The following is a 25746-nucleotide window of genomic DNA, read 5'->3' on the forward strand; positions in this document are numbered from 1 at the left end:
ATACCATGAGGAATAAGCGTGATCAGAAAATTGCTGACTGCCAGACACCTGATAGATTCTGCTATCATTCACTCCCACAACACTATAGAAGTCTCATTAAAAGTAATATTGATGGGTGACATCTAGTGGAACCCCTAGGCAGTGCAACATCATTAATTTCCCAAGGAGATTTCATTGGGGACTCTGGTGAATACATACAAAGCTCAGATTTCTCACTTCCTGTTTTGATTTCTCCTCTGGATTTTGCCTGCCATATGAGTTCTGTTATACTCACAGACATAATTCAAACAGCTTTAGAAACTTCAGAGTGTTTTCTATCCAATACTAATAGTAATATGCATATATTAGCAACTGAGACTGAGGAGCAGGTCATTTACTTTGGGCAACTTATTCATCCAAGCTACTCAATACTGCCCCACAGCCATAAGAAGTTTTTAAGTTCAATTCCTAAAAGACACTGAGCATAAAACACCTTGCTTATACAAGTTCTAAGAAGCCTATTTGTAATTTACACACCTGTGATCTATAAATCTCAAATGAAGTTAACATTTACGGCACCTGCACTTCAGCAGTCCAAATCCAAATAACTTCACAGATCTTCAATGTAAAGGGTATAAACACTGTTTCCCATGCTTGTTCCATGAATCACAAACAATTAATGAACATGCACCTGTGGAACATTCGTTTAGACACTAACTTCAGACGGTAGGCAATAAAGGTCACAGTTATGAAAACTTAGTACACTAAAGAGGCCTTTCTATTGAAAAATACCAAAAGAAAGATGCTCAGGGTCCCTGCTCATCTGTGTGAATGTGCCTTAGATATGCTGCAAGGAGGCATGCAGAGGACTGCAGATGTGGCCAGGCCTGCCTAGCTCACAAACTAGAATCAGGGCTCCCAATCCGATAAGGTTAATTGACCCACAGTACCACACGGTGAAATGATATCATTGACGTGATATGCAAATGAGGGATAGAAAACCGATCGCGCAAATGTCACCATTCCGATTTTATTTTTTTATTTATTTTTTGGTGCGGGCGCCCGGTGCCCTCCCAACAAGATGACGTCTGCACATATGGCCTTTACCTAAATCCTCCGCTGGATACAGGTATGGCATGATTACAGCGTGTCTTCCTTTCCAGATTAGGCGCTAAATTCACGCACAAATCTAACAGAACATTTCTTGGGAGGCGATAGCGATCATCATCCGCAAAAAAGTAATTCCGGTCTCTGAAATCTCGCTCCCTTATAACAGCACGGTTTTCAATGTCTTCCAATAACTTAAGAACAGCCACGGTTACTTTTTTCTAATTTGACACGCTATTTATAGAACATCACATCCTGTTATTAATTCACAACTCCATGCGTCTGGTAATTAATTCATCACACGTTTAATTGATCATTCCTAAAAAAATGTTCAAAAAGCTAATGCAAAGTTTTACAACAGGCTTGGACGCATATGCGTCCCAAACTGCAATACTCCTACATAACCAGCAGGCAAATCACTTACGTCAGGTCTAGACTTTGCATAGAGATAAAATCATGTTCACGTCAAAGTAAGGTTTTATAAATAACTACTTATATGTGGTTTTCTGCGTAAGTCATACTTAAGATCAAAACTGATCATAAATCCGTTTTATAAATGAGGCCCCAGCCCAATATGACGAGCTACTATTTCTTCATTGGAACACATCACCTGTGATAAAGCATTTGTAAACTCCGTCTGGTTCAACCCATTTCTAATCCTCCTAACCTAGCAACTTTTATCAATGGTTCCCTTTGCTGTCAATAAGGGCTGCATCATTTTCAACTGGACCACTGGACATCATGAAGAGTTGAAACAAGTTTGGAGAAGCAGGCTGTGCTAGAATAATTTCTCTTAGGAGGATCCCTGTAATTTAAGAAAATAATGGTCATTTGGCTGAAGACACTAAACTGCTATTTTGAAGATGTAAGAAAATAAACTACTAACCATTGTGGGTTTGTGACATCAGGTGATTGGAACAGAACATGCTGTGTCACATTACATACAGTAAGTGTTGTGGCTGGTTGTGTAATAATAATGATGTATGTCTGGTACACGGTGTACATACATGAAGGCATTGATATACTGTACACTTGTTACACTGTCTGGAGACTGAGTGAAGTCATTTTTCATACATGAAGACATGTTACACCTTCAGGTCAAGTCCATGACCTTATGTTCATAAACCCCTGAGGCAAGGCCATCCACTGTGTTCCTTATAATCGTAAACTACACACACACACACTCTACAACGCTTACAGCCGTGAGAACAGGAATCACTTCGTTTCCCCCTACACTTATTCCAATTATTATGGTAGGAGTTTGATTTCAATATTGTATATGACAGTGAATTTACACACCAAAAAACTGAGAGTGCATTGTGGACTCCACAATTTGTCGTAGCCTCTTATTGAAATATGCAGTTATGTAATGATCAGATAAGGCAGGATGTTTAGGTTGTGTCAAGCCAATATGTAAGATTGCTTCACATTTATGGGAGAAAAACCTTTTTTTGGTACATTTTCCAACAAGTTCACTGGAGATACTTTACACCAGATACAGTGGGGGGGAACAAGTATTTGATGCACTGCCGATTTTGCAGGTTTTCCTACTTACAAAGCATGTAGAGGTCTGTAATTTTTATCATAGGTACACTTCAACTGTGAGAGACGGAATCTAAAACAAAAATCCAGAAAATCACATTGTATGATTTTAACTAATTAATTTGCATTTTATTGCATGACATAAGTATTTGATCACCTACCAACCAGTAAGAATTCTGGCTCTCACAGACCTGTGAGTTTTTCTTTAAGAAGCACTCCTGTTCTCCACTCATTAACTGTATTAACTACACCTGTTTGAACTCGTTACCTTTGGTCTGACGAGTCCAAATGTGCGATTTTTGGTTCCAACTGCCATGTCTTTGTGAGACGCAGACAAGATGAACAGATGATCTCCTCATGTGTGGTTCCCACCGTGAAGCATGGAAGTAGAGGTATGATGGTGTGCGGGTGCATAGCTGGTGACACTGTGATTTATTTCAAATGCAAGGCACACTTAACCTGCATGGCTACCACAGCATTCTGCAACGATACGCCATACCATCTGGTTTGCCCTTAGTGGGACTATCATTTGATTTTCAACAGGACAATGACACAAAACACACCTCCAGGCTGTGTAAGGGTTATTTGACCTGGCCTTCACAATCACCCGACCTCAACCCAACTGAGATGGTTTGGGATGAGTTGGACAGCAGAGTGAAGGAAAAGCAACCAGCAAGTGCTCAGCATATGTGGGAAACCCTTCAAGACTGTTGGAAAAAGCTGTAATCAAGGCTACTTTGAAGAATATAACATTTTTGTTTGTTTAACACTTTTTTTCCATTTACTACATGATTCCCTGTGTTATTTCATAGTTTTGATGTCTTCACTATTATTCTACAATGTAGAAAATAGTAAAAATAAAGAAAAACCCTTGAATGAGTAGGTGTCCAAACTTTTGACTGGTAATGTATAGATCAATTCACCACAGAGCGACTGTAAAGTCTTTTTGACCCACAAATACAGATGTGGGATCTCAATTTGATCACACCTGCACCGCAGGAAATGCAGATGAGCTTTGTGATTTACAAAAATTCACTGAATTACCTGCACTAACACACAATTGTATCCACAGTATTCCACTTTTCATGTAGCCTCCTTTTGACCAGCTAATAACTGCCTAACCACAGATTTAGCCATCTAACCACCGACCTAGCCTTATCACTGATCAAGCAACATTTAAAAAAATATATATATATTAAACCAGGCAAGTCAGTCAAGAACAAATTCTTATTTACAATGACACTCTAGGAACAATTGGTTAACTGTCTTGCTCAGGGGCAGATTTTTTCCTTGTCAGCTCGGGGATTCGATTTAGCAACCTTTCAGTTACTGGCCCACTCTAACCGCTAGGCTACCTACCGCCCTAAGCTAACATAATGGACTAAACTTCCAAATCCTGTTGCTGCAGGCTTAGAAGGCTTCAATAATATTTCAAGAGAAGGAAGTAGCTTACAAGTTTAGGCTGTGGCAGGGTTTCTCAAACTGGGGTCCTGCCCCCTCCGGTGCACGTTTTGTTTTTTTGCCCTAGCACTACACAGCTGATTCAAATGACCAACTCATCAAGCTTTGATTATTTGAATAAGCTGGGTGGTGTTAGGGCAAAATGTGCACCCAGGGGGGAGGGGGCAGGACCGTGTTTGGGAAAACCTGGACTATGGTCCCATGACTTGCTCCCTCTGCTTTCAGCTTTCACAGTACTTTGCTTCCCTCTTGTGGACAGAAATCTAATGACTACCAACATCAGCAGGGCATTTATCTGGGAATGCATTCCCAGTGCTAAATAGCGTAAGTAAATAGAACCTTAAAAAATTAAGAGTATTTTATTAAGCAGTCACAGAAAAAAAATGCAATAAACACATACAAGAGCATTCACCTGAATACAAATCTTAATTTCTTATTTTTCTGCAGCTGAATCTATCGGTTTTGCACACAGATACAAATTCACATTGGGGGGTGGGGCACGGCCAGCGATGTCTTTTATTCCATATGGTGTCATTCTTCCATAAAATGTCTGGGACAGCAAACATAGGATTAGAGGTAACACGCTTTAACCACCCAATTCTGCAAAAGCACATGGTTTACCTGGCCCCCACTTTCAGTATATCTACTAGACCACTATCATTACAAGTATACAAAGAGAGATGCCCCAATACAAAACAACTGAATGTGAGGTACTATACTGAGGACATCCTCAAGCAAACTAGATGAGGTGCAGAATAGCTAGTACAGTACAAGCAGCAAAGCAGGGATATTTTAGTATTGAAAGCACTTCACATTTGAGTGCAGTGAACAATTTACTGTCAAGGGACAGAATAGAATCTGGTGGTGGGCCATGGCCAAATGTACAGTAGCACTGACATTGAGGCCCTCTAAAGCAAATTTTCTGAAATTTCCAAAATGTTAGTTCTCAAAGATGAACTTATTTTTAAATCTATAGGTCCATTATCTTCTATATATACACACACCCTCTGTATCTAGTTTTAACTGTTTGTTTACACGTAAATAAATGTCCATAAAACATTTAGGCGGCCAGCACAACACCTTTCTCTTCAGAAAAGAACTCTGAAATCTAGTGTCATAAGGTCACAATTGGAGAACATTTCAATAAATAATTGTCTACTCACTGTAGAACTGATAATGACTCTTTAATATAACATGTGAAACTAAGACAGGTGACATCTTGTGGCTTGCAGCATTTTCCTTGGATCAGTAAGGCTTCACAAAATACATAATTATTCAAGCAAAAGCTTAGAGATGACAAAGCATCCATGTAAAACTGTCTCAGACAACAGATGAGGGACAGATCATCATTGTGAGGAATTGAGTGACATCTGCCATAACCTCCTCCATGAGTAACACTGGCTGGCTTTCTGATCAATTTAATTATATGACCCTCTGTGGGCTTGATATTCAAGAGTAACCAATGAGACACACTCAAAAAGCAGTTACAATCTGAAAAGTATCATAATTATTATTCATCTTTCACAAAATGTGGCGAACTTCCAGTTTTTCTGCTTCCCCTTCAAATCAAGCTACATTTCATCCTATTTACATCAATCACTTTTCATTATTGAAGCATATTTACACAAGTGCATTAAATAATGTGGGATTCTACAGAGTTGAATGAACATGTCCAGAGACCACTATGTAAATGACGTGGGTCAAAAGTCAAAACATTCATTATGTACAGCATATCTGTATGGTGTGATGATCATCTTCTTGCATGAAAAGCTAATTTGCTCCAGAAATCAAAGAGATTTTGCAGAAGGCACTTAAAACTCTGCAGACCCCTTTTAGGATTGAGCTCAAGACTACAGCATTCCATACAGTCTTACTTTCCATGTCATGTAAACTGTAAGCCACTTCATAAAATACATCATTAAATATGTCCATTGACCAGCAAATCAATTAACGTACACATATCTATATATATATATCACAGTGTGTCAGGATATAAAGGCATTCACACATGCGACGTGTTTTGGCAAAAACCTTAATTATAATCAAACAATATTACATTGACACCAAATGGGGACATTGAACTGGAGTAGATACTGAATGAAGAGACTGGATTCCACCACCTAAATACAGAGTCAAACTGATATAATGCCAGTGGGCTGGGAGGTCATGAGACTCCCTGAACCCAGTTAGTAGCGTTAAAACCAAAGGATGGACACAAACCCATAGAACTTCTCCACTGTAAACAGGTATGATGAGTAGGTACTCTCCGCTGTCCTTCATCACTGTATTGTGACAACTGAAAGACTAAGCAGTGTAAGCAGTAGTTGGTGTTGTGGTGGTGAATTGAAGACTACACAAACGGTGCAGAATGTGGTGGTGGGTTGAGAGTAGACAGGGCGGTAGAGAACCACTTCAGCGGCAGCAAGGAGGACACAGAAGCAGGCTGGACCTACACTCTCAGCTCCTTCAAGACTTGGAATGCTGGATTAACCACTGTAGAGTGATATCTGAAGATGGGATAAAACTGTCACATTATTGCGGATATATTTAAAAATCACAAAACTATTGCAAAACAGAAGACACCATGTATTACAAAGAGGGGACAAAAACATTAAAAGAATGAGCATAAGCACAGCACTCCATCTTAATTGAATTAGAAATGCAGAAACTGATCATTGGTAGTGGCTGTGTGAATTGCCTCCCTCATACTACTACTCACCTATGTTGTCCTTCTCTTTGCAGGAAACAGAGTAACAACAGATTTCTCTGTCCTGGATGGCTGACAAGTTCCTGTAGAGAGTTAAATCAGTAAGTGCTATGGTTCCTTCTACTTTTGGGGTTCTTTTGTTGTTGTTGTTGTTGTACACCCCCCCCTTGATTGTATACAGGATAAAAGTGTCTTCTAGGTGAATTAAATATACAGTAAATGTCCTTTTATCACCTTCCAATGATGTAGAGTATGTAAGTAATAGTCCTTCTAAACCATGCCAAGATAAAAAGGCATTTAAGGATCTGGCAGGGTATTTCTCTTCAACCTCGCATCAACCAGCCATCCGTAAAACACGTACTCAAGATAAATGGTTAGCAAGAAATGGGCTACAAAAGTTCAAATGTGCATTGAAGTCATGGCCATTTCATTACCCCTGGGAATATTACACTGTCAAGATCACATACAAATGAAGGATATATAGGTTAACATGTCTGTGCTCATTTTGACCAATATGACAAATGGATCATTCAAGGAACAGGGAGAAACAGAGTATCTTACAACTTTTCGATGAGTTGCTTCTCGTCAAGCGCACTGGGAAGATCTCTCTTGTTACCAAGCACTAGAACCTGAGGAGAGAAGAGCGGTCAGTGGGTGTATGGAGACGGAGCAGGCTTTATGACCATCTCTCTCTGTGACTCAGATTTCTCAGCAAAGCCAATCCCACTGGGCTGCCTTCCCCGTTACTCCAGATACATCACTCCTTCTGGACTGATAATCTATACGTCTTGCATTACCTCTTTTGCTATTACAGAACCTTCTGTTGGTGGAAAAATACAACCCCTATATGGCAAGCTGGAAGGCAACAGAGTCAGCATGACAAACATTGTCCTGTCAGTTGGCAAGCTGCTGGGCTGGAATCTGAAATCTAATAAAAAATCTTGGCTGGGTACAAACTTGAGCACTTCCAATGCCACTTAGCCTGAGTAACTTAAACCATTAGTGGCCGTAATTGCCAATTAGGAGTGATGATCAAATGCATCTGATTGGAGTCATTGGACGCTCCTGGGGATGTATGGCATGGGTCAAGGTCAACCAAGATGTGCTGAACATTGGGTCTGAAGAACTCAAGGAAGATAAGTGTCACTGACTGGCCACTCATTGGGATTGATATAGCATTAGATTTGACTGAAAAACTGACTTACAGGGATGCCTTGTAGCTGAGGCTTGTCTAACAGGTTGTGGAGCTCGTTCCTGGAGGCTTCTACCTTCTCACGGTCTGCTGCATCCACCATGTAACTGGAGAAAAAGACAATGCTCAGACGCAGGTTTTTCAAAGCATTCGGTCTAGTAGATCCATATGCAAATGGACACAAAACATATATAAAACTCAAAGTTCAAAGGCATTCAGTAGCATTGCATTTTCTCACTGATCACCATCGTCATAGGGAATGAATCCAGACTTCCAGCTAAAAAGAGGCTGTAGCTTCAACTAGACTATATTTGAACTAAACTGAACAAAAATATAAACGCAACATGCAATGATTTTACTGAGTTACAGTTCATATAAAATAAATCAGTCAATTGAAATAAATTCATTAGGCCCTAATCTATGGAATTCACATGACTGGGCAGGGGCGCAACCATGGGCGGTCCAGGGAGGGCATAGGCCTACCCACCTGGGAGCCAGGCCAACCCAATCAGAATATTTTTTCCCCCCATAAAAAGGACTTTATTACAGACAAATACCCCTCAGTTGCATCAACGGTCTTGGTGGCTGGCCTCAGATGATCCCGCAGGTGAAGATGACGATTTGGAGTTCTTGGGCTTCCATGGCGACATGTGGTCTGCGGTTGTGAGGCCGGTTGGACGTACTGCCAAATTCTCTAAAACGACATTGTGGCGGCTTATGGTTGAAAAATCAACATGTAAGTTCTCTGGCAACATCTCCGATGGACATCCCTGCAGTCAGCATGTCAATTGCATGCTCCCTCAAAACATCTGTGGCATCGTGTGACAAAACTGCACATTTTAGAGTTGCCTTTTATTGTCCCCAGCACAAGGTGCACCTGTGTAATGATAATGTTTAATCAGCTTCTTGATATGCTACACCTGTTTACACCTGATGGATGTAAACAAATGTGTCCAAAATCTGGGAGAAATAAGCTTTTTGTGCATATGGGAAATTTCTGGGATCTTTTATTTCAGCTCATGAAACGAAACACGGGACAAACACTTTACACATTTATATTTTTTATTAAGTACAGTGGGGCAAAAAAGTATTTAGTCAGCCACTAATTGTGCAAGTTCTCCCACTTAACAACACTGTCATCTCAGATTTTCAAAATATGCTTTTCAACCATAGCAAAACAAGCATTTGTGTAAGAGTATTGATAGCTAGCGTAGCATTTAGCGTAGCATTTAGTGGGCAACATTTTCACAAAAACCAGAAAAGCATTCAAATAAAATCATTTACCTTTGAAGAACTTCGGATGTTTTCAATGAGGAGACTCAGTTAGATAGCAAATGTTCAGTTTTTCCTGAAAGATTCTTTGTGTAGGAGAAATCGCTCCGTTTTGTACATCACGTTTTGCTACCAAAAAAAACTAAAATTCAGTCACCAAAACGCTGAACTTTTTTCCAAATTAACTCCATAATATCGACTGAAACATGGCAAACATTGTTTAGAATCAATCCTCAAGGTGTTTTTCACATATCTCTTCATTGATATATCGTTCGTGGAAGTCTGCTTTCTCCTCTCAAATCACATGGAAAAATACTTGCAGCTGAAGTTTACGCACCAATTTCGACGCAGGACACCGGGCGGACACCTGGTAAATGTGGTCTCTTATGGTCAATCTTCCAATGATATGCCTACAAATACGTCAGAATGCTGCAGACACCTTGGGGAAACGGCAGATATAGTAGGCTCGTTCAGGGCGCATTCACAGCCACATAAGGAGACATTGGAAAACAGCGCTTCAAATATTTTGCTCATTTCCTGTTTGAAGTATCATCTTGGTTTCGCCTGTAGCATCAGTTCTGTGGCACTCACAGATAATATCTTTGCAGTTTTGGAAACGTCAGAGTATTTTCTTTCCAAAGCTGTCAATTATATGCATAGTCGAGCATCTTTTCGTGACAAAATATCTTGTTTAAAACGGGAATGTTTTTTTATCCAAAAATGAAATACTAGAGTACCAAGAGGTTAAAAAGATGAGGCCTGTAATTTTCATCATAGGTACACTTAAACTATGACAGACAAAATGAGAAGAAAAAGAATCCAGAAAGTCACATTGTAGGATTTAATGAATTTGCAAATTATGGTGGAAAATAAGTATTTGGTCACCTACAAACAAGCAAGATGTCTGGCTCTCACAGACCTGTGACTTCTTTAAGAGGCTCCTCTGTCCTCTACTTGTTACCTGTATTAATGGCACCTGTTTGAACTTGTTATCAGTATAAAAGACACCTGTCCACAACCTCAAACAGTCACACTCCAAACTCCACTATGGCCAAGACCAAAGAGCTGTCAAAGGACACCAGAAACAAAATTGTAGACCTGCACCAGGCTGGGAAGACTGAATCTGCAATAGGTAAGCAGCTTGGTTTGAAGAAATCAACTGTGGGAGCAATTTAGGAAATGGAAGACATACAAGACCACTGATAATCTTCCTCGATCTGGGGCTCCACGCAAGATCTCACCCCGTGGGGTGAAAATGATCACAAGAACGGTGAGCAAAAATCCCAGAACCACACGGGGGGACCTAGTGAATGACCTGCAGAGAGCTGGGACCAAAGTAACAAAGCCTACCATCAGTAACACACTACGACACCAGGGACTCAAATCCTGCAGTGCCAGACGTGTCCCCTGGCTTAAGCCAGTACATGTTCAGGCCCGTTTGCTAGAGAGCATTTAGATGATCCAGAAGATGATTGGGAGAATGTCATATGGTCAGATGAAACCAAAATAGAACTTTTTGGTAAAAACTCAACTCGTCGTGTTTGGAGGACAAAGATTGCCGAGTTGCATCCAAAGAACACCATACCTACTGTGAAGCATGGGGGTGGAAACATCATGCTTTGGGGCTGTTTTTCTGCAAAGGGACCAGGATGACTGATCCGTGTAAAGGAAAGAATGAATGGGGCCATGTACCGTGAGATTTTGAGTGAAAATCTCCTTCCATCAGCAAGGGCATTGAAGATGAAACGGGGCTGGGTCTTTCAGCATGACAATGATCCCAAACACACCGCCCGGGCAACGAAGGAGTGGATTCGTAAGAAGCATGTCAAGGTCCTGGAGTGGCCTTGCCAGTCATCAGATCTCAACCCATAGAAAATCTTAGGAGGGAGTTGAAAGTGCGTGTTGCCCAGCAACAGCCCCAAAACATCACTGCTCTTTAGGAGATCTGCATGGAGGAATGGGCCAAAATACCAGCAACAGTGTGTGAAAACCTTGAAGACTTACAGAAAATGTTTGACCTCTGTTATATACCCTTTGTTGGCAATGACAAAGTATTGAGAAACTTTTGTTTTGACCAAATACTTATTTTCCACCATAATTTGCAAATAAATTCATTAAAAATCCTACAGTGTGATTTTCTGGATTTATTTTTTCATTTTGTCTGTCATAGTTGAAGTGTACCTATGATGAGAATTACAGTCCTCATCTTTTTAATTGGGAGAACTTGCACAATTGGTGGCTTTTTGCCCCACTTTATAAATATCAATGCCATTTTGCAAATATTGTTGAAAACTACTTCTAAAATATTAGTCACATGGAGTGAAGACTTAGAAAAGCACAAAAAAGACAGTTGTGACGAAAAACATGAAAATGCCATCTTGTATTACTGCAGCAAGGAAAATGGTGGAGAAGAACAGTCAGACGGCCGAGTTCTAAACTAAATGCATCCTGAAAAGATAGTTCTCCTGAACCCAGCGTGATTGCTAAAGTAGACCATAAAAAAGTATCTTTATGCAGCTCTAAGTGTTTTTGGTTCAAATTAGGACAGGAACCACAGCGTTTGAGAGGGTATGAGCCTGCATTTTAGAGCCAGGGGCATATAATGAGACCGGGTAGAGACATTGGTGAGAGGAAACAGTCCTGGCATTGACACACACTGACCACAGCAAACGTTGATACAGAGCATGTTATGGTTAGAGTGGAGCCGCAAGGTGGCTTACTCTGGTCCAGATACTTACACAATGGCATTGACTCCTCGGCAGTACCTCTCCCACATGCTTCTGAAGCGAGGCTGTCCACCTATGTCCCAGATCTGCACAGTAGACACAATACAGACAGACAGTAGGTCAATGTGGACACTGCACAGACACTCATCTTTCCATACCGTTCCCGGGGAGATGCACAGCACAGACAGCAATTAGAGCAGAGTTTAATGGCAACCCTTTACCTTAATCGTCACGTTGCCTTTGGTAACCTTCCGCATGTTGAAGCCGACTGTGGGAATCATGTCTTCACTAAACTGACCAGACTGTGAGAAACCAAAACAAGGAAAAGTGAACTAAGGACATGAGGAATGCTTTATAGGCTATATGGACATTTAGCACACAAAGCTAGACACAAGCATTTGGCTACACATTGAGCAGCAATTTGAAAAGTACCAAAATGTATTATTGCAGATTTGGGGGATAGTTGGTGGCCAGGCTTGAGCCTGGAACATTTGAAGGACGTTTGCCAACATAATTCACTACCGATTATGGTATCAAAGACTCCATAAAATGTAGGTATGGTCAGTTAAAGGTCACAGAAATGTAAAGGGGTATGATTGTCTACAATATTGTCTCTACATTGAGGTTATTATAAGGTGAAAGAAATTAAAAAGATTACAACAATTTTTGGGATGCTCTATATAATGTCTGTCAGTTGCATGACCATTTTTCCAAAATGCCCTCTTAAAAACAACTTTGGCTATGCCTAGAATTTCAAATATTCCAGACACTGAAAATATGTAACATTTTAGAACACACAAAATCACACTTAATATTGAATTTAAAAAAATATTCTGGGAAAGCTTATCAAAATTGCTGAAGGGTTTGGACTTTCAGATGTGAGAACTAAAACAGGAAGAAAGTGACACACTGAGGTTCAACCAAGTTCCCCCAAAAAAATGAGGCTCATAACACCTGGTTCTATTATGGTGCCTTCCTGGCCACCTGGTCAAATGACACATTCACTTCACAGTTGCCTTTTAGTGCAGGAGGGAGTTCACAAGCACCATCTTGCAAAAATGTAACACCAACAGATTGAGAGGGGTATCCCAAGTCTGCTCCAAAGGGGATTGTAGGAATGAGCTCTAGAAAAGCAAAAGTCCAATGACAGCCACCATTGCCATCAGTATAGTTTTATACAAACACTTGAGTAGCAAGGCAAACAGAGGGATTTCAAGAACATACACAAAAAACTGCATTAGAGTTGTGTGACTGGTGTCGCACTGCTGACTACGGGGTGGGTGAGAGCGCAGCTTTGTCCAGCTCACCTGACCATAACGAAGTGAAAAAGTGCTGCATTCTTGTGATGAATACAAGCATGGGGAAACTATTCCAATCTGCTATTGCAAGGCCTCTTTGGTAATTATCTCTCTTCTACTCAGACTAGAGTATCCAACAATTACTGTAAAGGACATTCTTAAGTCAAGCCAATACATATGCCTAGACTTCAAATGGTCTTGGTATTTGGGGTCATGAATTAAGCAGGTTGTGGGTCCAGTGGGTTTGTCACTCTCTCCACTGGGATTATCTGCCTCTAACCCCATTACAGGGGCTGAGTCACTGGCTTACTGGTGCTCTTCCATGCCGTCCCTAGGAGGGGTGAGTCACTGACGTGATCTTCCTGTCCGGGTTGGCGCCCCCTCTTGGGTTGTGCCGTGGCGGAGATCTTTGTGGGTTATACTCGGCCTTGTCTCAGGATGGTAAGTTGGTGGTTGAAGATATCCCACTAGTGGTGTGGGGGCTGTACTTTGGCAAAGTGAGTGGGGTTATATCCTGCCTATTTGGCCCTATCCGGGGGTATCGTCGGATGGGGCCACAGTGTCTCCCGAACCCTCCCGTCTCAGCCTCCAGTATTTATGCTGCAGTAGTTCGTGTCAGGGGGCTAGGGTCAGTGTATTATAGAGTATTTCTCCTGTCTCATCCCGTCTCCTGTGTTAATTTAAGTATGCTCTCTAATAGAGGTCGACCGATTAATCGGAATGACCGATTAATCAGGGCCGATTTCAATTTTTCTATATCAATCGGAAATCTGTATTTTTGGACACCGATTTGGCCATTTAAAAAAAAAAAACTTTATTTAACTAGGCAAGTCAGTTAAGAACACATTCTTATTTTCAATGACGGCCTGGGAACAGTGGGTTAACTGCCTGTTCAGGGGCAGAACGACAGATTTTTACCTTGTCAGCTCCGGGATTCAATCTTGCAACCTTGCGGTTAACTAGTCCAACGCTCTAACCACCAGCCTCATATTGCCGGTTACGCGAATGCAGTAGAGGCCAAGGTAAGTTGCTAGCTAGCATTAAACTTATCTTATAAAAAAACTATCAATCATAATCACTAGTTAACTACACACGGTTGATGATATTACTAGTGTGTCCTGCGTTGCATATAATCGATGCAACGCAGGGGGATGATTTAACAAAAGTGCATTCGCGAAAAAGCACAATCGTTGCATGACTATACCTAACCATAAACACCAATGCTTTTCTTAAAATCAATACACAGAAGTATATATTTTTAAACCTGCATATTTAGCTAAAAGAAATCCAGGTTAGCAGGCAATATTAACCAGGTAAAATTTTATCACTTTTCTTGCGTTCATTGCACGCAGAGTCAGGGTATATGCAACAGTTTCAGCAGCCTGGCTCATTGCGAACTAATTTGCCAGAATTTATTGAACATAACATTGAAGGTTGTACAATGTAACAGGAATATTTAGACTTAGGGATGCCACCAGTCAGATAAACGGTTCCGTATTTCACTGACATAATAAATGTATTGTATTCGAAATGATAGTTTCCGATACGACCATATTAAAAGACCAAAAGCTCGTATTTCTGTGTGTTATGTTATAATTAAGTCTATGATTTGATATAGCAGTCTGACTGAGCGATGGTAGGCAGGAGCAGGCTCGTAAGCATTCATTCAAACAGCACTTTTGTGTGTTTTGCCAGCAGCTCTTCACAAGCACAGCGCTATTTATGACTTCAAGCTTATCAACTCCCGAGGTTAGGCTGGTGTAACCAATGTGAAATGGCTAGCTAGTTAGGGGGGCGTGCGCTAATAGCATTTCAAACATCACTCGCTCTGAGACTTGGAGTGGTTGTTCCCCTTGATCTGCAAGGGTAACGCTGCTTCGAGTATGGCTGTTGTCGATGTGTTCCTGGTTCGAGCCCAGGTAGGGGCGAGGAGAAGGAAGGAAGCTATACTGTTACACTGGCAATATTAAAGTGCCTATAAGAACATCCAATAGTCAAAGGTTAATGAAATTTCAAATGGTATAGAGGGAAATAGTCCTATAATAACTTCAACCTAACACTTCTTACCTGGGAATATTGAAGACTCGCGTTAAAATGAACCACCAGCTTTCAAATGTTCTGAGCAAGGAACGGAAACGTTAGCTTTCTTACATAGCCCATATTGCACTTTTACATTCTTCTCCAACACTTTGTTTTTGCATTATTTAAACCAAATTGAACATGTTTCATTATCTACTTGAGGCTAAATTGATTTTATTTATGTATTAAGTTAAAATAAGTGTTAATTCAGTATTGTTGTAGTTGTCATTATTACAAATACATTTTTTTTTCATTAAAATCGTCCGCTTAAATCAGTATCGGCTTTTTTGGTCCTCCAATAATCGGTATCAGCGTTGAAAAATCATAATCGGTCGGCCTCTAGCCGCCACCCACACAGGATGACACACAGTCCTGCCCCCTACTGTCAGAGTCATTATTCCCTTCCCTTTCATGGGTGCCAGCTCACCTGTGACCGTGCGGAACTGCACAGTTGTGGGCTCACACTGAGTCCAACCTGACACAATATCTGGCCTCACCAGGGTTACTGTGGACCCAGTGTCCACCAGGGCGGAGCAGGGCACCCCCTCCACAGTGACATGACAAAAGTCCCCAACACAGGTCCGGCCCACCACAAGAACAGGCTCCATCCGCTTGTCCTCGTCTGTTTCTAGGGGAAGTGGAGCCTTGCTTCCCCGTCTGTGCCAGTGGGCTCCTCCTGAAGATGGTGGTTGGGATAGAAAGCAAGGGGTCCGCACTACCCGGTCTATGCGGACCCCGAGCCGTTTCCCTGAGCTCTGGGGGACATGGTGCAACCCTGGCGCAGATGGCCTGGCTGGCCACAACTCCAGCAGACCCTAGGACCAGGGCGTGTGTTTCGTGCCGCCTGTAACGACACAGCACGAATGAGTTCTGTCGTTTCAGCCACTGAAACATTTCCAGCTGAAGCCCCAGCCCACACTAGCTCCCTCTCCAAAGCCATCTCCAAGGCTATCTGCAATGACTCAGGATGAGCCATCTGGGTCAGTATGCGCAGCTCCGTAGGAGAGAGCCCTGCCGAGATTAGACCTGCCGAGAGAGGCTCTCAATGTCATTAGCTAGCACCCGTAGAGGCTCTTCAGGCTGCCTGCGTCTATTACTCAGTTCGGAGCGCAGCATCCCGGGCTGTACACACTGTCTATAGCGCCTGCTCAGTGCTCCCACTAAAGCACCATAATCACGTCTGTCCTCGGGGCTAATCAATATCAAACAGGCCAGAGCATCATCCGTGAGGCATAAAGCCAACCGCAGTGCCCTTTATTCATTCGACCAACCCCTAAAATGAGCTAACAGTTCAAACTGGGCTTGAAAAGCTTCCCAATCCGCCTTACCGGAATACTTCGGGGTCAGATACGGACGCAGCTGGGAACTGGGCGCCACCATGTTTGTTTACATCCTGAGCCCCAGATTCCTCGTCCCGCCGCGTCGACGTCACCCCTTCGGTCCGCCCACCAGAATCCGCGCAAAGCACAGTCGACGAGGCACTAACGTCCTCCCTCAAGCGGCCTCTGGGCTCCGACGCCCTGGCGATCTCCTCAGCCAGATCCTCCGACGTCCATGCACACGCACCTCCTTGGACATAGTCGTCCCCTACATCCACCTTCACTTTCAGATTCCCTCAAAGCATTTTCAACCCCGTTCTCACCTGTGGCTAGCTACCGTAAAAGTCAGCTAGCTAGCTGGCTAACTTTTATCAACATTTTTACTTCTGACACCAATGTAATGACCTGACTAGATCATAAAGGAACAATTGTCCAGACAGATGTTTGAGTTTACGAATTGACGGTTTATTAACCCAACTTTACACAGGCTAATGTTTGGCCGTAGCCTACACCAAATAAATGAAAGATAACCCCACAAGCCAACCGTGACCTTCTCTTTTGAAGGCCAGACATAAAAGGGAGAACAAAGGCTAAACCTGGTCTTAACTTCCGATGCTCCATCCCCCTGCCCAACCCCCCTCCACGCCACTCCGCCAAGATGCCCGGCATCAGAACATTCCCGTGATTGGCAGATAGCAGGTTGATTAGCATGTCAGACCCTGCGAACACTGGGTACTGGTAAGTACAACACAACCACCTACTAGCCTAACACAACACAACACACAGTTGTCTGTGCGGGTCGCTACAGTACAGAGAGAAATAGTCCTATAAATACCATATTAACTACAACCTAAAACCTCTTACCTTGGAATATTGAAGTATCATGTTAAAAGGAACCACCAACTATCACAAGTTCTCATGTTCTGAGCAAAGAACTTAAACGTTAGCTTTTTTACATGGCACATATTGCACTTTTACTTTCTTCTCCCAACACTTTGTTTTTGCATTATTTAAACTAAATGGAACATGTTTCATTATTTATTTGAGGCTAAACTGATTTTTATTGATGTATTATATTAAGTTGCGGCGGCAGGGTAGCCTAGTGGTTAGAGCGTTAGACTAGTAACTGGAAGGTTGCAAGTTCAAACCCCCGACCGAACAGGCAGTTAACCCATTGTTCCGAGGCAGTCATTGAAAATAAGAATTTGCTCTTAACTGACTTGCCTAGTTAAATAAAGGTAAAATAAAAGTTAAAAAAGTTAAAATAAGCATTCATGCAGTATTGTTATAATTGCCATTATTACAAATAAAAACTTTATTTTTTATTTAAATTGGCCGATTAATCGGTATCGGCTTTTTTTGGGGTCCTCCAATAAATCGGTATCGGCTTTTTTTGGGGTCCTCCAATAAATCGGTATCGGCGTTGAAAAATCATAATCGGTTGACCTCTACTCTCCAATTGTCTCCCTCTTCCCTTCTCTCTGAGGACCTGAGCCCTAGGACCATGCCTTAGGACTACTTAGCCTGATGACTCCTTGCTGTCCCCAGTCAACCTGGTCGTGTTGCTGTTCCAGTTTCAACTGTTCTGCCTGCGGCTATGGAACAGACCTGCTGTTTTCAACTCTCTAGAGACCATAGGAGCAGTAGAGAGTGGTGGTGGTTTCCACTGCTGAATGATCGGCTATGAAAAGCCAACTGACATTTACTCCTGAGGTATTGACCTGTTGCACCCTCGACAACCACTGTTTATTATTTGACCCTGCTGTTCATCTATGAACATCTTGGCCATGTTCTGTTATAATCTCCACCCGGCACATCCAGAAGAGGACTGGCCACGCCTCATGCCCTGGTTCCTCTAGGTTTCTTCCTAGGTTTTAGCCTTTCTAGGGAGTTTTTCCTAGCCACTGTGCTTCTACACCTGCATTGCTTGCTGTTTGGGGTTTTAGGTTGGGTTTCTGTACAGCACTTTGAGATATCAGCTGATGTAAGAAGGGCTTTATAAATACATTTGATAATGGACACCAGTGGAGGCTGCTTAGAAGAGGACGGCCCATAATAATAATACGTTTGATACATTTGACACCATCCCAATCTTTCCGCTCCCATCATCACCACAAGCCTGTCCTTCCCATATAAGGTGCCACCAACCTGTGATGGACACACACTACATTACCAAAAGTATGTGGACACCTGCTCATTGAACATCTCATTCCAAAATCATGGGCATTAACATAGAGTTGGTCCACCCTTTGCTGCGATAACAGCCGCCACTCTTCTGGTAAGGTGAGGTTGGGCACTGATGTTGGGCAATTAGGCCTGGCTCGCAGTTGACATTCCAATTGATTTAAAGGTGTCCGATGGTCAGGGCTCTGTGCAGGCCAGTGAAGTTCTTCCACACGGATCTCGACAAACCCTTTCTGTATGGACCTCACTTTTTTTTCAGCATGTCAATGCCGCTGTGCACAAAGGGCCTTCCCCAAACTGTTGCCACGAAGTTTGAAGCACAGAATCGTTTAGAATGACATTGTATGCTTTAGATTTCCCTTCACTGAAACTAAGGGGCCAGACTATTATTCCTACTCCACCAAACTTTACCGTTGTCACTATACACTCGGGCAAGTAGCATCCTCCTGGCATTCGCCAAACCCTGATTCATCTGTCTGTCCACCAGATGGCGAGGTGTGATTCATCACTCAAGAGAACGTGTTTCCACTGCTCCAGAGTCCAACGTCAGCAAGCTTTACACCACTCGAGCTGAACCCTTTTCATGAAGCTCACAATAATCAGTTATTGTGCTGACGTTGCTTCGAGAGGCAGTTTGGAACTCTGTAGTGAGTGTTGCAACCAAGGTCAGAGGATTTTTACGCACTATGTGCTTCAGCACTCCCGTTCTGTGAGCTTGTGTGTCCTACCACTTCGCGGCTGAGCCGTTGTTGATCTTAGACGTTTCCACTTCACAATGACACTTACATTTGACCAGGGCAACTCTAGCAGGGCAGAAATTTGACAAACTGACTTATTGGAAAGGTGGCATCCTATGACAGTGCCCTGATGAAAATCATTGAGCTCTTAAATAAGGCTGTTCTACTACCAATGTTTGTCCATGGAGATTGCATGGTGGTGTGCTTGATTTTATACACCCGTCAGCAATGGGTGTGGCTGAAATAGCCAAATCCACTAATTTGAAGGGGTGTCCACATACTTTTTTGTATGTATGTATACACACACACACAGTGGGGAGAACAAGTATTTGATAACCTGCAAAATCTGCAGTGTTTCCTACTTACAAAGCATGTAAAGGTCTGTAATTTTTTATCATATGTACACTTCAAATGTGAGAGACGGAATCGAAAACAAAAAAATCATACAACATGATTTTCTGGATTTAAGTAATTAATTTGCATTTTATTGCATGACATAAGAATTTGATACATCAGAAAAGCAGAACTTAATATTTGGTACAGAAACCTGTGTTTGCAATTACAGATATACGTTTCCTGTAGTTCTTGACCAGGTTTGCACACACTGCAGCAGGGATTTTGGCTCACTCCTCCATACAGACCTTCTCCAGATCCTTCAGGTTTCGGGGCTGTCGCTGGGCAATACGGACTTTCAGCTCCCTACAAAGATTTTCTATTGGGTTCAGGTCTGGAGACTGGCTAGGCCACTCCAGGACCTTGAGATGCTTCTTACTTGCCCTGGCTGTGTGTTTCGGGTCGTTGTCATGCTGGAAGACACAGCCACGACCCACGACCCAATGCTCTTACTGAGGGAAGGAGGTTGTTGGCCAAGATCTCACGATACATGGCCCCATCGATCCTCCCCTCAATACGGTGCAGTCGTCCTGTTCCCTTTGCAGAAAAGCATCCCCAAAGAATGATGTTTCCACCTCCATGCTTCACGGTTGGGATGGTGTTCTTGGGGTTGTACTCATCCTTCTTCTTCCTCCAAACACGGCAAATGGAGTTTAGACCAAAAAGCTCTATTTGTGTCACATCAGACCCCATGACCACCTCTGGATCATCCAGATGGTCATTGGCAAACTTCAGACGGCCTGGACATGCGCTGGCTTGAGCAGGGGGACCTTGCGTGCGCTGCAGGATTTTAATCCATGAAGGCGTAGTGTGTTACTAATGGTTTTCTTTGAGACTGTGGTCCCAGCTCTCTTCAGGTCATTGACCAGGTCCTGCCGTGTAGTTCTGGGCTTCCTCATGATCATTGATGCCCCACGAGGTGAGATCTTGCATGGAGCCCCAGACCGAGGGTGATTGACCATCATCTTGAACTTCTTCCATTTTCTAATAATTGCACCAACAGTTGTTGCCTTCTCACCAAGCTGCTTGCCTGTTGTCCTGTAGCCCTTCCCAGCCTTGTGCAGGTCTACAATTTTATCCCTGATGTCCTTATACAGCTCTCTGGTCTTGGCCAGAGGTTGGAGTGTTTGATTGAGTGTGTGGACAGGTTTCTTTTATACAGGTAACAAGTTCAAACAGGTGCAGTTAATACAGGTAATAAGTGGAGTACATGAGGGCTTCTTAAAGAAAAACTAACAGGTCCGTGAGAGCTGGAATTCTTACTGGTTGGTAGGTGATCAAATAGTTATGTCATGCAATAAAATGCTAAATTAATTACTTAAAAAACATACAATGTGATTTTCTGGATTTTTGTTTTAGATTCCGTCTCTCACAGTTGAAGTGTACTTATGATCACAATTACAGACCTCTACATGCTTTGTAAGCAAGAAAACTTGCAAAATCGGCAGTGTATCAAATACTTGTTCTCCCCACCTAATGTATGTATGTATGCATGTATATTAGTGTATGGATTGGCTAAATTTATTTTTGGGGGGCTGTAACTGTACCAAGTGTGCTCTGCATGGGGTAGAACGCCAACATTGTGGAACAACTAGGGAAAACAAAGGAACTGCTTTCCTTGTGCAACACTATTAGTCCTTCTAAATGACTTGGCAAATCAGGCCCAAAATTCTACATGCCTGCCTGTCTATAAGTATATTGCCAAAGAGCAAATATGGACATTGGGACACATTTGATAAGGCTTGTGGAGAGGGAAATGTAGCCTAATCAGCAGTAGGTCAGCTGAACACAGCCATGGTCTGAGAGAGTGAACCAACTCCGCGTTTTTAAATACCCTTAAGTACTATGTAGTGTGCACTTCTAAAACAGTAGCCCAGATAGGATGTTAATCTGGTCTCGGAGTTCTCGTTGTCAACTGTGCAATTCTTATAGGCCTAACTGTTGATGTTATGTTTCCATGTGTCTTGTATCAGTGCAGGGAGGCAGTCACGCCCCTTGATATGAATGAAACCTGACTCTTCATCTCACTTGGATGATGTAATAACAGCAGAAGTCTGCCAGAAAAAAAACTAGTTGGATTGTAGTTTGGAGTTTAAAAAAAATTGCTAGCCTCGTGATTCAGCTCTCAGAAGTAGGGCCTAGCCTATAGCTAGCTAGCTAGCTAGCTACTTTGTGGTTTAGGCCAAAACAAAGGACTGTGGGTTTAATAATTCCAAATGGTCACACTTCGTTACAATTTGAGTGATGAGTGATGTTGACTGTCCATTTAATGTGTTGACAAAGACAGATTAACGGTTTGTTATGCTTTAGCCATGCTAACTAGCAAACATTAGCTGACTGCAGAAACAAAAAAAGTGATGCCCCTCAGCTTGCTAACGTTACATATTAACTCCAGCGTTGCCATATGAGTTAGATAAATGAATTTGACTTTAGAATACGTGTGACATAGCTAACAGTTACATGATAAAGTAGCCTTATTTATGGCTAAAGTCAGCCAGTCATGATGCTTACTAACTACTAACGTTATAAAACTGAACTCCAACGTCACATCAAAGACTACTAATTTCAGCACAAAAATAGCCCAATTACACACATTCTTTGGGCGCAGAAAACTGTAAAAATATATATAAAAACGTACTTGTATTTTACGTCGGAGTTACAGTCCGCTCACAGTAGTCGCCACTCAACTCCATCGTAAATCGTGGAGTTGAGTCGGCTACTTGCTAGCTAGCTAGCTGATGACACTGCAGAGCACCTGTACTTACTGCTATGCTAGCATAGCATTATGTTAGCAAACAGTGTTTCAGCTCAGATGGTAGCTAACCAACTCAACTAAGCACACAGGTTCCTTACATACCAGCTAGCTGGGCTAGACAGTCCAGCGGCTCGTGGTCTCTTCCTATCCAACACCAGCATGTCAATGCGAACATTTTTTATTAATGTGGTGTGGTAATTAAATCCTTATTACTTACTGATATCACATTGACAAAGGTGGTTTTCCCGGAGTACTGAAGTCCAACTAACGTGAGCTCCATCTCTTCTTTCCAGAAGAGAGACCTAAACCAGTCCAAAAGTCTGTTAATTAGCGCCAGCATCTTGATGAGTGCCACTGAACACAAAAGTAGTACAGCAAGACCAGTAACTTCTATTCATAGAGATCCTATTAATTCCTAATGATATGGTTCTATCCGCCTCCAGACAGCTGTTCCGTTCGGCCAAAAAAAAGTATGTCTACAGGAAGTAGCATACCCGCTGTCATATGACCATGACGGCTGTGTCTCGAGACTCAATCAACATTACGTGTAGGTCTTATTTTTCACCACAAGATGGCGAGTTAGTATTGTTATTTAGAAAATCTTACATCAAGGGTCACTGTGGTGATCACGATTGAGCGTCTCGTTTAATTATTCATTCTCAGAGGATAGGCTACTGTCATCTTATGTATTTTATGAAATTGTGTATGCAGAGCTCACTTGTAATAAAGAGTCGGGGCTCAATGGTGACTCCCTGATTAAATACCTGGTCACGGGTGCACCTCAGCCACTATACTAAACAATATCATAACCGCCATCGATAAAAGACAGTACTGTGCAGCCGTCTTCATCGACCTGGCCAAGGCTTTCGACTCTGTCAATCACCATATTCTTATCGGCAGGCAGAGTCAATAGCCTTGGTTTTTCTAATGACTGCCTCGCCTAGTTCACCAACTACTTTGCAGGCAGAGTTCAGTGTGTCAAATCGGGCATGTTGTCCGGACCTCTCGCAGTCTCTATGGGGGTGCCACAGGGTTCAATTCTCGGGCCGACTCTCTTCTCTGTATATATCAATGATGTCGCTCTTGCTGCGGGCGATTCCCTGATCCACCTCTACGCAGACGACACTATTCTATATACTTCTGGCCCTTCCTTGGACACTGTGCTAACCAACCTCCAAACGAGCTTCAATGCCATACAACACTGCTTCCGTGGCCTCTAACTGCTCTTAAACGCGAGTAAAACCAAATGCATGCTTTTCAACCTTTCGCTGCCCGCACCCACCCACCCGACTAGCATCACCACTCTGGACGGTTCCGACCTAGAATATGTGGACAAATATAAATACCTAGGTGTCTGGCTAGACTGTAAACTCTGCTTCCATACTCATATTAAACATCTCCAATCAAAAATAAAATCTAGAATCGTCTTTATATTTCGCAACAAAGCCTCCTTCACAAACCCTGACACACGTACCCTAGTAAAACTGACTATTCTACCAATCCTCGACTTTGGCGATGTCATCTAGAAAATAGCTTCCAACACTCTAGTCAGCAAACTGGATGCAGTCTATCACAGTGCCATCCGTTTTGTTACCAAAACACCTTGTACCACCCACCACTGCGACCTGTATGCTCTAGTTGGCTGGGCCTCGCTACATATTCGCCGCCAGACCCACTGGCTCCAGGTCATCTATAAGTCTATGCTAGGTAAAGCTCCGCCTTATCTCAGATCACTGGTCACGATAACAACACCCACCCGTAGCACACATTCCAACAGGTATATCTCATTGATCATCCCCAAAGCCAACACCTCATTTGGCCGCATTTCCTTCCAGGTCTCTGCTGCCAGTGACTGGAATGAATTGTAAAGATCGCTGAAGTTGGAGACCTTTATTTCCCACACCAACTTTAAACATCAACTATCTGAGCAGCTAACCGATCGCTGCAGCTGTATATGGTCCATCTGTAAATAGCCCACCCAATCTACCTACCTCATCCCCATACTGTTTTTATTTTATTTACTTTTCTGCTCTTTTGCACACCAGTATCTCTACTTGCACATCATCATTGGCTCATTTATCACTCCATTGTTAATCTGCTAAATTGTAATTATTTGCTCCTATGGCCTATTTATTGCCTACCTTCTCATGCCTTTTGCACACACTGTATATAGACTTTCTTTTTTCTACTGTGTCATTGACTTGTTTATTGTGTTATTGGCATGTTTATTGTTTACACCATGTGTAACTCTGTGTTGTTCACTGTGTCACACTGCTTTGCTTTATCTTGGCCAGGTCGCAATTGGTAATGAGAACTTGTTCTCAACTAGCCTACCTGGTTAAATAAAGGTGAAATAAAAAATAAAAAATAAAGGTAAATACGTCCTGACATTTCTGCATTTAAATTATTATAGATTGTATTGTCACTTTTCAATTATTTTATTTGGTGCTATACAAATGTTGTAGGATAACTTGTAGTGTATTTGAGATTTAAAAAGGCTTCTATAAAGTTCCCAATTTCCACTTAGAAATTTCAGACTTGATTTTCCTTTTCCGGAAAATGTATCAACTGCTACAAAAATGTCCATTAACTATAATCCACATAATAATTCAGAATTCCTGTTGCGGCAAGATTATTTTCTTTCTATAGGAGATGAGCTCAAACTAAGATCCTACATCTATACCTATTCGGCAATATGCACCTAGGCCTATACTAGTTTAATATAGCCACTTATTAACCTTTTTTGTTGCTGTTCTACTATTTGTTTTTTTTTGTAACTTGTTTTTCACAATTTTTTTCTATTTTTATTTTTGTAACTTTGCTTCTATTATTTTAAAACCCTTATAGGGACTGGATTATTTTTGTTTTTGTTTGTTTTTGATTCTAAAAAAAATATATGTTTAGCTCGCATAAAAAATGGCAAAAAAAATTTAGACATTAATAAATGCATTTCTATAGCTTACTAAAATGGTTAAAAAGAGCGCCCGTCAGTCAT

At 42.0% G+C, this 25746-nt stretch overlaps 1 protein-coding gene across 1 annotated transcript; it reads right to left on the bottom strand.

The window, feature by feature from the left end:
* Positions 1 to 5257: 5257 nt before the first annotated feature.
* Positions 5258 to 23240, bottom strand: LOC135540210 (ADP-ribosylation factor-like protein 8B-A). The gene is made up of 7 exons (XM_064966697.1): positions 22969 to 23240; positions 12208 to 12288; positions 11999 to 12072; positions 8002 to 8095; positions 7358 to 7425; positions 6809 to 6879; positions 5258 to 6596 (listed from the first exon to the last, which is right to left on the bottom strand). Exons 1-7 carry the CDS (start codon positions 23089 to 23091, stop codon positions 6556 to 6558), a joined length of 552 nt encoding a protein of 183 aa, XP_064822769.1. The 5' UTR covers positions 23092 to 23240; the 3' UTR covers positions 5258 to 6555.
* Positions 23241 to 25746: the final 2506 nt, after the last annotated feature.

Source organism: Oncorhynchus masou, chromosome 5 (genome assembly GCF_036934945.1).
Source record: "Oncorhynchus masou masou isolate Uvic2021 chromosome 5, UVic_Omas_1.1, whole genome shotgun sequence".
Classification (NCBI taxonomy): Eukaryota; Metazoa; Chordata; class Actinopteri; order Salmoniformes; family Salmonidae; genus Oncorhynchus; species Oncorhynchus masou.

What these genes read in the sequence shown, in the direction of transcription:
- LOC135540210 (XM_064966697.1), bottom strand. Translation starts at nt 23,091, where the DNA reads ATGCTGGCGCTAATTAACAGACTTTTGGACTGGTTTAGGTCTCTCTTC. An exon ending in CCTTTGTCAATGTGATATCA is followed by an intron (nt 12,289 to 22,968) that starts GTAAGTAATAAG and finishes GGTTTCTCACAG; the next exon opens with TCTGGTCAGTTTAGTGAAGA. An exon ending in CAAAGAGAAGGACAACATAG is followed by an intron (nt 6,597 to 6,808) that starts GTGAGTAGTAGT and finishes TCCCATCTTCAG; the next exon opens with ATATCACTCTACAGTGGTTA.